Source organism: Megascapheus bottae, chromosome 1, assembly GCF_031878675.1.
Source record: "Megascapheus bottae isolate mThoBot1 chromosome 1, mThoBot2.hap1, whole genome shotgun sequence".
NCBI classification, from domain to species: Eukaryota; Metazoa; Chordata; class Mammalia; order Rodentia; family Geomyidae; genus Megascapheus; species Megascapheus bottae.
Window position 1 is genome coordinate 55789443 of NC_143509.1, and position 15728 is coordinate 55805170.

Below are 15728 nucleotides of genomic sequence, written 5' to 3' on the forward strand. Positions count from 1 at the left end.
ACAGGAGTGTAACATAGTAATGTTTTGAAAGTAATGGAGATTACTCGAGTCACATTTGAAAAGTGAGTCTAATTCCTATACCTTACAAAATAGTCAAGACTAGAAAGGTTTGAGCCAAAGGGAAGAGGAAAGGGAGAACATGAATAATTCATATATTGAATCACCAGAACAGGAGTGAGTCAACTATAATCAACTTCAGTTATTTAGGGTTTAGGGATAGGCCAAATACAACTTCTAGGGACCTTAATGAATACTGGGGATGGAGGAGAAGACTCAGGAAGTATTAGACAAAGAAACAGCCGGCTGTCTAGACAGTCCTAAGTGAGATGGAGATGTGGTTGACAGATAACATTTTAAATAATCCAAGGGAAAGATCAGGCTCTGAAAACCTACCTGGTTCTGGTCACTAGAATTTTCAAGTATCTTCTTTTCTAGTGAGTCTGAGACTTTTGCTTGGTGAGGAAATAAAATCCTGAAATTTCAGTCAGTAAATAACATCCATCTGTTACCTCATACCAAAGGAGAAGACACCATGATCTGTTTCAGATTTTTTTCTCCCCTCAATTTTCTGGTGTTGAACAATTAGAAAACAGCCCAGTATTCTGGACAATCTCATCTTGAAAATTTTCTGTCTGGGCATAAAATGCCTGATGCCTTATTGCCTGTGGATAATATGGGGTGGGCTACTTGGATTGAGATGATAATTCACTGCCAGCCTGGCAGATTGTTGCTGAGATGCCAATCCAGTGACACATCAATTAGTGAAAGGAAATAACTGCTCAGCATGTACATGTGAAATCCTTCGGTAGACTGTAGATAGCTCACTAGAGGTGCTAATGACATTGAAAAGCTGCCCATAAGCATGAGTATATATGTTCATAGGCTGCCTCACTAAATGCTTTATCTCTGTGAATGGAGCTGATTATGTATATTTTGAACTATGCCCCTTTACTGTGTTTCATTCTGCTTGGTTTGGAGATGCATTTGTGGGTGTCAGAAAAACATTTTCATAATCAGTCTCTGCCTGGAGCTCCTGAGTCTTGCTAGACTATTTTCCCTTCTTGTGCCAGCCAACTGGAAACATCAATTGTCATGGTGGTAAAGATAAGCATTTACTAGCTTTTCCTTTTACAACTGTTATGGGTTTAGTCCCTGTTTCTTTTTGTTTTCCTTAATTACTGTCTATCCTTGTATGTTTATATTTCCCAACTACTGTTTATTCTAGTTGAAATGATTTGGTTTTAGGAAACTAAAAATGCATAGTAGTTTATATCTACAGCTTCAATTTAGGGTAAGACTTATCTCCCTGAATATGTCTGTTCTGGAAGAAATGGCATAGTACAGAAAGAAAATGACATCTATATCTAGGATCTGTCTAGCAGATGATCACAATAGCTCAAAAGCTATGTACAAATGGCCATATAGGATGAAGCTAACTGAAATGAACTGCAGGATATGGAAACAAGAGGTTAATCATTGTGATTGTTGTTCTTAATGTACTATGTGAAGTTCTTTCCTCTTTTCTTCCTTTATGGTTTATCTCATGTTGTTACTATATCTGACTTTGGTACCTGGTATATTATATATACATTTATTTGTTTATTTGAAATAGAGAAGGTAAGGGAAAAATAAGATGAGTTGGAGGGGTTGGAAGGGAAGTGGGAGAAGAACATGGGAGGGGAAACGATGGTTCAAGAAGTAATGTATCTACTACCTATGAATGTAACTGTAACTCCTCTATACATCATCCTGACAATAAAATTTAAAAAAGAAATAAAAAAAGAAAATGACATCTGAAGTGAGAATACTTGATTTTGTTACTTATCTAGCAAAATCACTTAATCTCCTTAATTTCAGTTTTATCACTTGTAAAATAAGGGTAACTGTATCGTTTCTTTCTACATTCCAAGGTTGGTTCAACATACTAAAAATGTAAAATCTGATTCTGATATGATGATGATGATGATGATGATGATTATGCTGTTGTTGGTGTTTCTAGTTTAGAACAAAGATGAGCAATTGGGACCTTCTAGTTATAATTCTCCCAATGATAAGGGAAATATGTATATACATTAAGTATATTGAGCTACATTGAATTATTAAATATATTTAGAGATATAAAATTAATACAGCTAGATATATTAAATGAATTTGCAAGAGCTTATTGGCACATTCTGAAACAACAGGTTGTTGTAATTATCACTCCTTATATAATATTCTATAATACTTTTGTTTGTCCAATATTCTATTATCTGGCTCTTTTTTGTCCTTCTCATTCATAAAACATCTTACAAGCATCCAAGTCTGTGCAATATAGTAGAAGAAATATTATAGCTAAGAAAATATGGATCCTATACAAATTTCTAATAAGACCTTGAAAATGTCATTTAAGCTAGCCCTCAGTTTCATCATCTATAAAATGTTAACACTTTCCTGGCCTAAAGTAATGAATGAAGATAAAAATGAAATTCTTAATGTGAAATGATTTTTTTCATTTCATATTATACTCAGCAGAGCATGTGGGGCAACAATTCACCTAGAGGTTAAATATTCTTTAAGCATCATTTTCTGCTTGAACATTGTATACTTCTTTCAACATTCACAGAGTACCTATACCCATAGGACTCCAAAGAAAATTGAGTAGACAGAAATGAAGCACTGGAAGAATACTGCTGCTTGGGATTTAAGTCAAGAATTTAGCTGAGTCTTGGCTTAGAGGGGCAACTGAAAATTAAGACCCATTACTTCCCCAGGCCAAGGAAACTTAGATAAGCTCAAATCAGAAAGAGTGAATTGGGGCAACTGAAGATGGATGTCCACAAATGATGATACCTTTAAGTTGACAGTCTGGGTTTTGTTGTCCTACAGGCTAGGAAACAGTTTATATATGACCATGTTGTAAATGCAAATCTGGCCAGAATTTAGCACAAAGAAACAATCAAGTGTCTTATAAATGCATTTAAGCTGATTTTCTCTTAAATGCACTGCTTTGTAGGAATGTATATGGAAATTCATTCATTTTTATTTCCATTAAGTCATTTTTTTCACATCTTCCTGAATTATCTAAGAGATGTGAGGTCATCTTTACCAGAGTAGTAATTTTCCTGGAAGCAATCAGAGCATTCTATGGGGTCTGGAGAGTAATCTAAGGAGCATGTGTGTGGTCCAAGAACCTGGAACATGTGCTGTGCTGTAATCAGTAGAATGATTTGTTTCAAGACCCACCATCTCTCCAGCATATGCTGTCTACCTTAGACATGAAGCTCTGTGAAATCCCTAAAAAAGATCAGTTGCATTCAACAAGTTTATTTCTTTGAGTAGCTAATGATAAATTTCAGTCTAGTGTATGTGCCTTCCACACTTTTCAAAGCTCTAGTCATTATAATTTTGGAACAACTACACTTCACGTTATCATGACCATAATGTCAAATCTAAACATTTAACCTAGAGTCTTAACAACAGAGCTATATCATACTATCTTACTGACTTCTCCTTTTCTGTCTCCACTAATAGAATTTCAATTAAGGTGCCTTTCTTTTTCTTTCTTTCTTTCTTTTTTTTTGAGAGTATATTCAAAAGAGAAACACTGAAGCTAGCATCTAAATTTAGTTTCACTGATCAATACTGACATCTGAATTAACTCTCTTTTTCCAAGTGTCAACGGCTTCCAAATCAATATTTCCTGCTCCACCAATTTCCATCAAACACAAATATGTGTTCTCTGAAATGCGATCAGATGAATGACTAAAGAAAGAGCCTATCCTGACAAGGAAAACAAGTCTGTCTAATGAGGCACGGTGGCTTAACCAAGCAGCAGTCCCTTGGTACCTTGAAGTGCTGCCATCCTTTGTGATAACCTTTGTAGATCTTTGGACTTGAGATGTTATGCAGTTTTGAATTACAATCCCCCTATGGGTCAATCATGCCAAGGTGAGATGGCACTTTCCCCTACAAAGGATTGTTTATCTTTCTACTCATGAAATTGTGAATGAGACCATGTACAGCTTTAGTCAACCCAGGCTTATTTATATATAATATAGGTTCTCCATTTGACAAACCTCCTCTCATCCCAGCCCCCCCACCCTATACAAAATATGTACTTGGGGAATGATGAATCATTTCCATTTTATTATTAGCCAAGAAAAATATAATTAGGGAGTTGACTCTGCTATTTATGCAGAAATGATAACAACCCCAAATGAAAAACAAAACAAAAAATAATCCTACGAATTTAAACTCAAAGTCAAGTAGGAATGATTTTTCTGTTTTTGTTTTGCTTAGATGGCCATTCCTATTATGGGCTATTGATGGAAATACTGGACATGACAGCAGAGGAAGACTGATGATCTGCTGGAGTTCTGCTGAGAGAATGGCAGGTGTCACCACCACTCCTCTGTTGATCCAAGGCTAACCCCATCTATCTTCTTAGGCAGGGTGCTAGAAGTATGGAAGAAAGCCTCAGGCTGCTTGTGGATGTCTCTCTATTGCTTCCTCCAGCTTCAAATGGAATGGGGTCCAGGAGAGTAAAGTCTTTGAGGTAGGATGCATGCTCTCATATTACAGCTAAATATTCAAGAGGCCCTGGAAAATACTTTCTGTTACTCCATTTTCCTAATTTATAGGGCAAGCATAGAATCACTCTTTCCCATGGGCCTATTTCTCTGTCATATTTATTTTCTCTCTCCTTCTGTTCTCTTGTCTAAGATTCTTAAAGAAAGAGAAAGCACATCTCACATGACAAGAGAGTACTTTCATTACTGTTAAAAGTTCCACACTTTTTATACTCTTTATTGTTCTCTGACTGCTAGGATTTCCACCATGTCTTCATGACTAACAGTTCTCTCTGTAAGTTCTGACACGATCCCAGTGTAATTAAGCAGAGAACCCTTGGATGGCAGCTCTGTGATCTGTTCTGGTATGGGGTTCAGCACTCTTATATGCAGTGAATATAGACTTTCAGTATGGTGTGTGTGTGAGAGAGGTAGGGGAGAGGGAGGGAGGGAGGGAAAGAGGGGGGAGGGAAAAAAAGAGGGAGGAAGAGAAAGAGAGAGAGAGAGAGAGAGAGAGAGAGAGAGAGAGAGAGGGGGGGGGGGAGAGAGACAGAGAGAGAGACAGACAGAGAGACAGAGAGACAGAGAGAGACAGAGAGAGAACGCTTGCATGCACATGCATGCTCTGGTTAAGCACTGACTGGAAAAACTGGGGAAGATAACTATTCAGTATCACAAATTCTAATATAATGACTGTGACACTGGCATTAGCAAGGGAGTGTGAATGTGTGAGGAACAGTAAAATAAAACATTTTTGTCCCTTACACTAAATTGGTAGATTAAAATTTATAAGCTTCAGCAGCGCCTAAACTCTTGAAAGATATTGAAAGGTGGAAAGTGTTTCTCTGTTTAGGATAATTCATGATGAAGACAGGGCTCTGCCTAGAGAAAGCAGAGGAAAGTGTCACTTGGGAGAGCATAGAGAAAAGAACAGCAACACTAAAGAGAAGTGTTATCCAACTAGCAAGAGGTACTCCTACATTCACCGAGGAAGTGATCTGCTCTTTCTTCACTGTGGCCATGTGTGTTGACCCTTTTAGGCTTCAGTGGCCTCATGTGTAAATGAGGAACAGTGTCTATTTCAGTGGTTATGAGGGTTGATGGCAATGGAAAAGGCTACATGACTTTTCAATATGACTTTGTCCAGGCAAGGAGTATTACTTACAATAGTCTACTCACAATAGTAATAATTATAAATGTGCCACTAGTCATTATGTCTACACTCCTGGGGGTTTGAGTATGTCCTCTAGTAAAACATTTAATATAAGACCTAATGCAGATAAAAATTCTTGTATCCTTTTGATATAAATTTTTTTCATGGGTGATGAATTTTATTAACATCCAGATAAAGGAATGATAGAGACAAATATTGATGTGAAACATATCTCAGGAAAAAGACGTCTCCAAAATTTTAAATTCTTCATGTTCTCCACACATCTTAAAATGTCAGCATGTTGCTTAAGAAAACCATTATGTATGAATGAATATACATATGTGATGTTTACACAGATCTACATATTTATATATACATTAATATAATTTTTTAAATGGCAAGAAAATGGTCTAAGAATCACATGTGTTGGAAAAAGTATTGGTAATTGCTACTACTTAATCAGGAGCTGGGCTAAGTACCCTGGTGCCAATAAATCTACCTGGTTCAGCAGTCTGAATTTGTTTATGGATTAAAAGATTTGTATTTGCCACAGGGACAATTTGTGCCCCTCCCCTCAGCAGGAACAGGGCTAAGCCAGGCTCACCTGTTTGACTTCAGCTTGGAGATGCCGCAGCTGGAGGCACTGTTCTAGCCGCTTATGGGTCTGCTCTGCATTCAACTCCAATTCATGTTGCTTCTCATGGAGAAACTCTAGTAGCTCTTGTACTTGGGCTGCGAGGTCAATGTCTTTTTCACAGATTAACTCGATTCCTAGTTCAGAAAAAATGCAAACAATTAAAATGGAATTTGGAAGCATATATTATCAGACCCTCTAACTTCCAGAATGGATTTCTTACCACAATAAGATCCTCTTTTGGTTGAACTGATCCAATGGGAGTTACCTTTCAACAGAGGACTAGCTTCTTATTATCAATAAGAGTTAGAGTTGAACATCTGGAAGCCAAACCCTAGACAAGACAGCAACTACTGACCCTGATGGGGGATTTCCCAAAACCCAGAATATTCAAAGGCAAACCTCTGGATCATGTTGGAAATGATAAAGCCAGACCCAGAAGAGGACCCTGTCTCAAACTTCTACCAAAGGCACAGTTTCTTTTTCTTTTTTTTTTTTGTGGTGGTACTGGGACTTGAACTCAGGCTTTAAGCTCTTGGTTTTCATAGCTCTAATCTTTGAACTTGAATTTGTCTAGGCTGACTTTCAGCTTTAGTTTTCAGATCTGAGCCTCCTGAGTAGCTAGGATTACAGCTACTGACACTCAGCACATATTTTCTTTTAACTGGTCATATATAATTTATTATTGGATTGGAAGTCTATTGTGATATTAGTATCTGGTCAGTGATGATTTTTATTAGCCAATGTACACCTCTTAAAAAAAGAATTAATTAGGGCCGGGAATTGGCTTAGTGGTAGAGTGCTTGACTAGTATGCACGAAGTCCAGGGTTCAATTCCTTGGTACCACATACATAGAAAAAAGCCAGAAGTGGTGCTGAGGCTCAAGTGGTAGAGCTCTAGCCTTGAGAAAGTCCAAGGACAGTGCTCACGCCCTGAGTGCAAGCCCCAGGACTGGCAAAAATAAATAAATAAAAACAGGAATTAGTTAGATATACATACTAAGTCAGGCACTGGTAACTCATGCCTGTAATTCTAGCTACTTAGGAGGCTGAGATCTGAGGTTTGAAGACAGACTAAGCCGATGATTCTTATTTTTCAGCATTGCCTCCAGTGGAAGTTGTTCTAGCTGTGAGCAAAAGTATGTAAGCTAAGGAGAGACCCTCAGAGTTCAGGCCCCAGTATCATCAAAAACCGGAAAAAAATGCTGCACTTTGGTTAAACATATGTCAACAATATTACAAGGATATTGAATGCCCATCCATCCAGAAAAACTATCATGTTTAAGTTTTTCCCACACAGAGAGCTTGCTTGTTGTTTTCCTAATTCAAAGCAAGAAGTTCTGTGGGCCACTGACAAATGATTCCAACATCAGCCAACTTGAAATGGGACCCAAGTAAATATCTGTTAGCCATAAGTGTGGATCATTCCTTGTCTACCTTCCTGTACTCTCTTCCTGGCACACTGATGGAGACATACATATACTTCCTCTGTGCATGATGCCAGTGTCCCCATTTATACATTATTAACAGCAGGTCCAAAGCAGCCTTCCACAAATGGAAGAGTTAAATTGTGTGGCCCAACAAATCCCTTCCTTGGTTTCCCATTAAATAATCTATAATCCAAGGCTGCTGTTGTCCTGTCAGAGACGTGAAAGAATAGACACCTAATAAGGAAGGTCTAGACTCAATAGCCCAGCAGAAAGTTCCCAAGGACAGTGTACTTCCATGAAGGCCAAACACAAAGCAATCTACTAATCTCTCTCTCTCTCTAAATCTTCTATAGCTGGGTGCTGGTGGCTCATGCCTGTAATTGTTACTTAGGATGCTGAGCTCTGAAGATCATGGTTTGAAGCCAACCTTCCTTGAGCAAGGAAGTTTGTGAGACTTTTATCTCTAATAAACTAATTAGGAAAAAGAAAAAACAGAAGTGATCCTGTGGCTCCAGTGGTAGAGTGCTAGCATTGAGCTACAGGCTCAGGGACAGTGCCAAAGCCCAAAGTTCAAGCCCCAGGACTGAACAAAAAAAACACAATTAAAAAAAAACAACAAGCAAACAATTACCCCTCTCCCCATCTCCTTTGAGGGATGTCTGCAATGCTCTGACTCACAGCATTAGAAACGCAGCCTTGCCACCACAAACACACCTGCAGCCTCCTCTGTGGGAGTATGAGCAAAGTCTGAACACATCAGGGGAAATGCAGTTCTGGAGGCAAAAATAGTGTTTTATATAAGGACAATATGGAAGAGTGGGAAAAATATTTCCTGGTGTTACATGACAATAATTTCAGTATCTTCTTATGCTTATTTTTTTCTGTGAGTTTCATAATTCTGAGTCCCAGCTTCTAAAATATCTGTGGAAGACAGAAAGAACGGCTTGTTCTTTTGGCAGCCAACCCCCTCTAGTTACTATTTTCAGTTATCAGGAGGATGAGGTAGAACACTGCCTTGACCGAAATCAGAAGAAATGGAGTAATTCCTGTTTCTGCCTGGCTGGGAATGGGATTTGACCCTTGGCTCTTATGTTTACTTTCGACAAACATAATTTAAAATCCATCTCTTCTTCACATCCAGTCACAGTGTGGTCTGTTTCAATTCATTTTTACTCTGCAAGTGTCTTTAGTACTTCAGTGTGCTAGGTTTAATCCAAGTGTCTTTTTGTGGGAAACTCAAGACTCATCCTTGCCACACTGCATGTGAATGGCCACTCTAAGGTCAGTAATTCACCAAGGAGGAGAGTTCTGCAATCCCATCTATCTCATTTTATGTGGATGAACCTATGAGACACAAAGTATGAAAATGATACCCACCCCACCTCAGCCCTCCTCAACATCACATCATTTTTAACAAAGGGGATGGAGAGAACATGAAGGCTTACTCAAGCCGCATCCAGAAGAGAAAAGAAACACTCTTCCACTGTTCCTAACCACATTTCTCTGAGTCCCAGCTGTGAAAACCTGTCAGCTAGGAAGTATCCACCCATCCTGGGCAAGCTTGTTTGTGTACGACTCTACTCTCAATCTCATCTTTCCCCCGATCTTCCTTAGGAGTTTGCAGTAAGGCAGAAAGACATGTGTGTCCTTCCCATCAAGAAGTGGATTATTTATAATAAAGCAGTTTATCAGTCTTTAAAAAAATACTGAAGCTGGCACCAGTGGCTCATACCTGTAATCCTAACTACTCAGGAGGTTGAGATCTGGGGATTGTGGTTCAAAGCCAGCCCAGGTAGGAAAATCTATGAAACTTTTATCTCCAACCAATCACAGAAAAGGTTGGAAGTGGAGCTGTAGCTCAAGTGGTAGAACACTAAGTAGCCCTGAGCAAAAGGTGCTGTGCACATGCATAGGCCCAGAGTTTAAGAACTGGCAAAGAAACAAAAATGAACACAAAAAAGTACTAAGGTTATTTTCTGATGTGTTTCTACAGTATCCTGATCCCATACTTCCAACAAAGTTGGTTCATCATTACATTCTTTGTATTGTCACAGGTCCCAGATGCCAGTCTACTGTCCTATTTGTCTCTTTTCTTCTGATTCTAGCACTATGCTTGATTCATACCACCCAGCAGATATCAGATCAATGACAAATAGGCCTCTTTAAAGAAGAGCTGAGGTTTAGCACAGTAGTTTAGGTTACCCTATTACTTTGTTAGTAACAGCTTAGCTTTGAGCCTGTACTTTGCAACCTATTAATGGTGACCTTCCCTAAGCATCATTACCTTGGCTATAAAATGGGAATCACAAAAACTTCTTAGGGATGTTGTGAGTCCAGCTGAGATATAGCGTATATAGCACCCGGCATCTAGTCAACGCAAAATATCCATTTTCTCATTTTTTTTTGGAAAATAACATTTGATTACTGATGGGACTTTTAAAAGGCTTACATGAAATAGAAATGTAAAGTCTAATGACAGGCGTTTATATGCTTGCTCAATGGGTATCATATAGACTATAGTGGTTGAAATGTTATTAGGCCATTGTGCTCAATGCCAGCTCAGAACAGATTCATCTAGAAACTTTTGAAATCACCATGTCCTGGGCATATCCCAGGCCCAAAGCAGAAGGGTTGTTTGGGACCCAGCCATCAGTAACTTCAACAGTAGATTCCAACACAGAACCAGGAGTATAAAAAAACCGGACAAGATGGCACCATGGGCACAATTCAGGGAACAGTGATGTTCTCATGCCACATCCAGCTGTAGAATGTTCTGCACTGGTATTTATTTAGACTGAAGGTACAGCAAATACTGGTTGTCTTGCTGAGGGTATTACTTCATCATTCATTCATTCTTTTTCTTGTGTGCATGTGATATTGGGGATGGAAGCTAGGGCTTGACTCATGCTAAGAAGGTCAGAGAGCCACTACCTCAATTGCAATACCATTTTTATTTTCTTAAGGAAAGAGGCAGCTTTGCCCAGGGTTAGATATGGGTATTCCTAGATATCTTGTCCATACCTATAACACATTTCAACAACTTCTATTTTTAAATACTTTCATCTGTTTCACATGGAGAATATCTTTTCTCTCTTCTTAACCCCTCCCACTCTTCTTTCTGTCATTCCTTATATATAATACCCAGGTCAGATCACCAGATTCTTTAATCAGGTTTTTAGATCAGTTCTCAGCTGTGGCTGTATTTTATAATCACCTGGGAAGTTAAAAAAAAAGCATACCAATAAAACAAACCTGGGCCCACTCCAAACTAATTAAGGCAAGCTCCAGAGGGTTAAGGCTCAGGCACTGGTATTTTTAAGAAGTTACCCAGCTGAACGAAGTGTACAGCCAGGTTTGGAATTACTGCTTTACAATGAGGCTTTTCCCTCCTTTCAGCCCTCTCTTAACACCAGAATTGTTTCATTTTGAAAAACATAGGCTTTTCCTATCATTTCCTTTTACAATGTAAATAAAATTATTTGTGGCCCATTATTTTTTGCCTACATCTGTTCCACCCACACTGATGTTCATTCCTGATTAATTCAGCAAATGTTATTACTGACAACTTGCTATGCATAAGACATAACCCTTCTGCTAGATGCTGGAGTGTTGAGAGAGTGTCCTCTGGCTGCTGGAGAAGCTACAGGAACTCAACCCCAACAGGATACATGCAGTGTGGGCTAGAACTCAAGTATTAAACAGCAGCTGTCAGGCTTTACTGAATTCTTTCCATGCTCATGTATGATCTCACTGCATTCTTGCAATGACTCCATGTGATAGGTCATCCTAAGTTATCACTCTTTTAAAGGAATAGTGCTAGAAAGATTAGGTGGCATGTTTGAGGACACTCAGCAGGATGAGTGGCTGGGATTTCACCCCAGAATCTCCTCTTAGTTCTGTGTTCTTGACCCCCATGAACAAGAACAAGAATGATTCTTGCCATGCCTTCAGCTCCAGCTTCTTGCTGGTTAATTGGAGATAATAATGTCTCTCAGATTTGTCTGTCTGGGCTTTCTTCAAACCATGATTTTTAGATCTCAACCTCCTGAGTAACTATGATTGTAGATGTGAGACACTAGAGGCTGACTAAGAATGATTCTTGAGAAATGAAATTTATCTAACACTATTTTCAGGTGCTGGGATGAGTATTTCCAAAGCCAGAGTACTTGTGATGGTACTGGACTTGTGTTCAGTCAGCTTGTTTCTTCCCAGGAACACTTACCTCTTCCCAACTTGAAACTCAAACAGCAGTACAATAGTAAGGAAAGAACAGGAGCCAATTAAGATTTTGCTCCTATGTGCCTAATTCCTAAGGTTGATATGTCCTTTGCTATGGTTAGAAGTTTTTTCATACCAGAGGGATTTAGTAGAACCTAAATGTTATTAACTTCATACTTGAAGCATGTGGGAATTTCTTAGTGTTGACTACTTAAAAAAAAAAAAGCGAGGTGCCAGTGGCTCACACCTGTCATCCTAGCTACTCAGGAAGCTTAGATCTGAGGATCACAGCTCAGAGCCAGCCCAGGCATGAAAGTCTGTGAAACTCTTATCTCCAATTAATCACCAGAAAACCAGAAGTGGTGCTGTGGCTCAAGGGGTAGGATGATAGCCTTAAGCTGAAAAGCTCAGGGACAGTGCCCAGGCCCCGGAGTTCAAATCCCACTATGGACCAAAAAAAGCAAAAATAAAAAAAAACAAAACTTAGTTTTTCTATTTGACATTTTTCTAGAATAGATTTTATTTTACCTTTATTCCAAATACAGTTCATAAGATATTGTGAGTGCCCATTTATTATCTCAGTCCTTATTTATTATTGGAAGCCCTGCATTCTTCAGGGCCCACTCAGGGTCTACCTTACCCTTTACCCTACCTACCTAGCTCCAGTTGCTACAAGACCATAGTGAGATAGATGCTTCTGATGGCGCAGGCCATGTCTGAGAGTGAGCTCCCTGAAGTCCCTGGATCTGCTCCCTTTAAAGCACCAGGGACTCTGCCAGACTGAACAGCCAGCTATGGTAGGAGTAGGGGGAACAGCCAGTTTCAGCAGAGAAGGCTGAGGAGACTAGCCAGACTGCTTTTAAAAAAGCTTATTTCAAGAACAGGATCCTGTGGAGGTGGGCAGCCCATCTGTTTGGGGGTACTTTCACCCACTCAGCCCTCATGGTTAAGGAGGACGCCAAGCACAGCCAACCCTCAGTCACAAGCAGTCCTCAGAGGCTGCCAACAGCTAAACATCTTTCCATTGCCATGGATGCTGGATCCTGGGACAGAGGTTGGCTTGCTTAGGGTTATGTCAGCCTCTTGGTGGTCCATTTAGAAGGATGAAGGGAGTGCATGCTTTCACAGCCTTTCTCCTAGTTCCTGGGTCTGCATGTTTTATAGCTCCAATTCCTACCTGGATAGCCAGCTATAATGAGTATAATGAGGGAACTGCAGAGCTAAACTCTTAAAAGCAGATGAGATTTCCAGTCTCCAAAAAGTTATTACTGTTCTTCTTCCCTTCTCCACTAGGAAGGTTCTGAAAAGCCATGTTCATGTGTTAGAACACAGCTTCTCAAACTTTAATGTACAAATGATTTATCTAGAGATTTTGTTAACATACAGATTCACATTCATGGGTCTGAGACAAAGCTTGTGATTCTGCAATTTTAACCAGTTCCTATCGACAGCAAAGCTCCTGGTCCAGGGCCCACTCCGAGTGGCAAGTAAAGCATTAGAAGAGTTTGTGGAAGCACAAATCGCAGGGCTCTACTTCCAAGAGATTCTGATGTGATGGAGTCTAGAGGTATGTCTTTAAATTTGCATTTCAATCAAGTTCTAGGTGATGCTAACCATATTTATCAGGGGACAAGTTGAAAGCCATTGTTCTAGGTCATTTCATAGATGGCAGCTGTTATTTAAATAATCAAAAGCAGTGACTCTCAGCCGTGGCTGTACAGTTGAGTCACTGGAGAAGCTTTTATGGAAGCTTGCCTCAAGGGCATCCACAAATTATACTATGGAGGCATGGTGCCTGAAGTCTGTCAAAAAAAAAAATGTCTCGAAGTAAACTGAAAGATAAATGACTTTTCAGGGCTGTGGGTAGTAGTACAGGTGTGATAGCCTGGTTGTAACAGAATTCAAGGAAAGATGGTGCTGAAAAAGGTGAACCAGATTTATTAGATTCTCTCTTCTTTGGTTAGTACTTACTTTTTAGGCATTCAAAAGAGAAATAGTACTCTAAAGGAAAGTAGGATCATTAAAATTCCTCTGATAAGTTCATGATTCTAATACCTTTTGGGGCCATCTGTGTCTAGGCTCAACAATTTAAGGTGTTGATGGCTTCCGCCCCAGTCTTCCTTAATTCAGAGACTTAGAGACCTCAGACAACAGTCCTGTTTCAAAGAATTTCTAGGCTGGACTAGATAATAGAAATCCTAGATTCACTCAGGAATGTAGGTTCACTCCTTGTGAACTAGCTGTCATCAGGCATTGCTTTGGCATTCTCCAGTTCTAACATCAAACACTATATTGGAGAATGATGGGCACACAGGAATCATACATTGATTGGATGAATCTTGAGCAGGAAAAGAAATAAAATGTTGGTAGTTCAGCCACTTTTGAGAAGTTATTAAAATATGATCTAGCTATAAATTTTTATTAATATTATTTAAACTCATCTACAGATCCGTGATAAAAAATATTGAGGGGCCAGGAGTGTGGTCCAGTGATAGACTGCTTGCCTAGTATGCACGAAGCCCTGAGTTTGATTCCTCAGTTCCACATACACAGAAAAAGCCAGAAGTGGTGCTGTGGCTCAAGCGGTAGAGCACCGGCCTTGAGAAAGCCCAAGGACAGTGCTCAAGCCCTAAGTTCAAGACCCAGGACTGACAAAAAATAATATTGAGGACTCCTTGCAAGCATGAACCTGGAAGCATGTAACCAGGAGACCACCTTGAAGAATAGGGCAAGGCACATGGGAGTGTGATGAGGGCAGGAATGATGGAACAGAAGTCAGCTCTGGAGTACACTGGAGTTCAGAACTGTACTGCTTTTGGTTTGTTTCTCCAATAATTATTTTTTAAAAACAGATACTAATCTCCATTATTGGTGATCCTATTTCCTCCATAGCATCTGGAGACCCTAGCTCTACTTCCATCTCACCCACAGCCTAAATGGGAAATCTTGAAGAAGCGATTTCAACTTTCATGGATTTGGTTTCTTCTTTTTCTTTAACTTCATGATTCCTCCTTTTGTGTCTGTAAATAAAGTGAATGAGAATAGAGAGGCCACTGACCTGAAGCCTGGACCTCCATGATGTACTGGTGCAGATCCTGGCCCTGCTGGATGACCTCGAATGTCATATTGTTCATGGCTAGCTTCCGTTCTGTATGGCGCTGTAACCGTTGCTCTGCCAGGGTCAGATCCTCCGTGTTGAAGTCATTCATCTGCCGGAGCAAGTCCTCATTCCAGGCATCAAGTTCTGCTGTTACCTGTGAGGAACCATCATCATCAGTGCAGTCTCATCAGGCCCAGGAGAGGCTGCAAGGTTGAAATTTACTGATTCAAAACCATAGAAACTCACACCCCTTCAGTCTCTCCATTCTGCATCTCTTCGACCCTTGGACTCTTGTTTAAGCAATCTTGTCATATACCTATGTATACATGGGTTTAAAGTGTTTTTTTCTGCTTTTCAGTGCCTATATCAACAGCCTACAATTTGGAGCAAACAATTGTGCTCTGCACTAGGGTTTGTAAAGTGTTTGTGTATTCATTTTGTTCAGTCCCCACAATGACCCAGTGAGATGGGTAGCATGGGTTCTCCAGGTCTACCTTACAGAAGAGGAAGCTGACCCACCATTCCATGTTTGCTCTGCTAATGAGAGTCAAAGCTTCAGAATTAGTTGTTCATCTACTGGCTACAAAGACTGTGTCTACCACCCTGTAACTGTTGCTCATTAAAACATCTCTTGATTGGAGAG

At 39.7% G+C, this 15728-nt stretch overlaps 1 protein-coding gene across 19 annotated transcripts in view; it reads right to left on the reverse strand.

Moving 5' to 3' along the window:
- The window catches only part of Kalrn (kalirin RhoGEF kinase), a 598249-nt gene that overhangs the window by 231137 nt on the left and 351384 nt on the right, over positions 1-15728 (reverse strand). For all 19 annotated transcript variants that reach the window (XM_090345067.1, XM_090345058.1, XM_090345042.1 and 16 more), the window contains exons 14-15: positions 15044-15239; positions 6308-6474 (exon numbers count right to left, since the gene is read on the reverse strand). In XM_090345067.1, coding sequence (XP_090201193.1) covers positions 6308-6474; positions 15044-15239 — 363 coding nt within the window. The remainder of the gene's footprint in view (positions 1-6307; positions 6475-15043; positions 15240-15728) is intronic.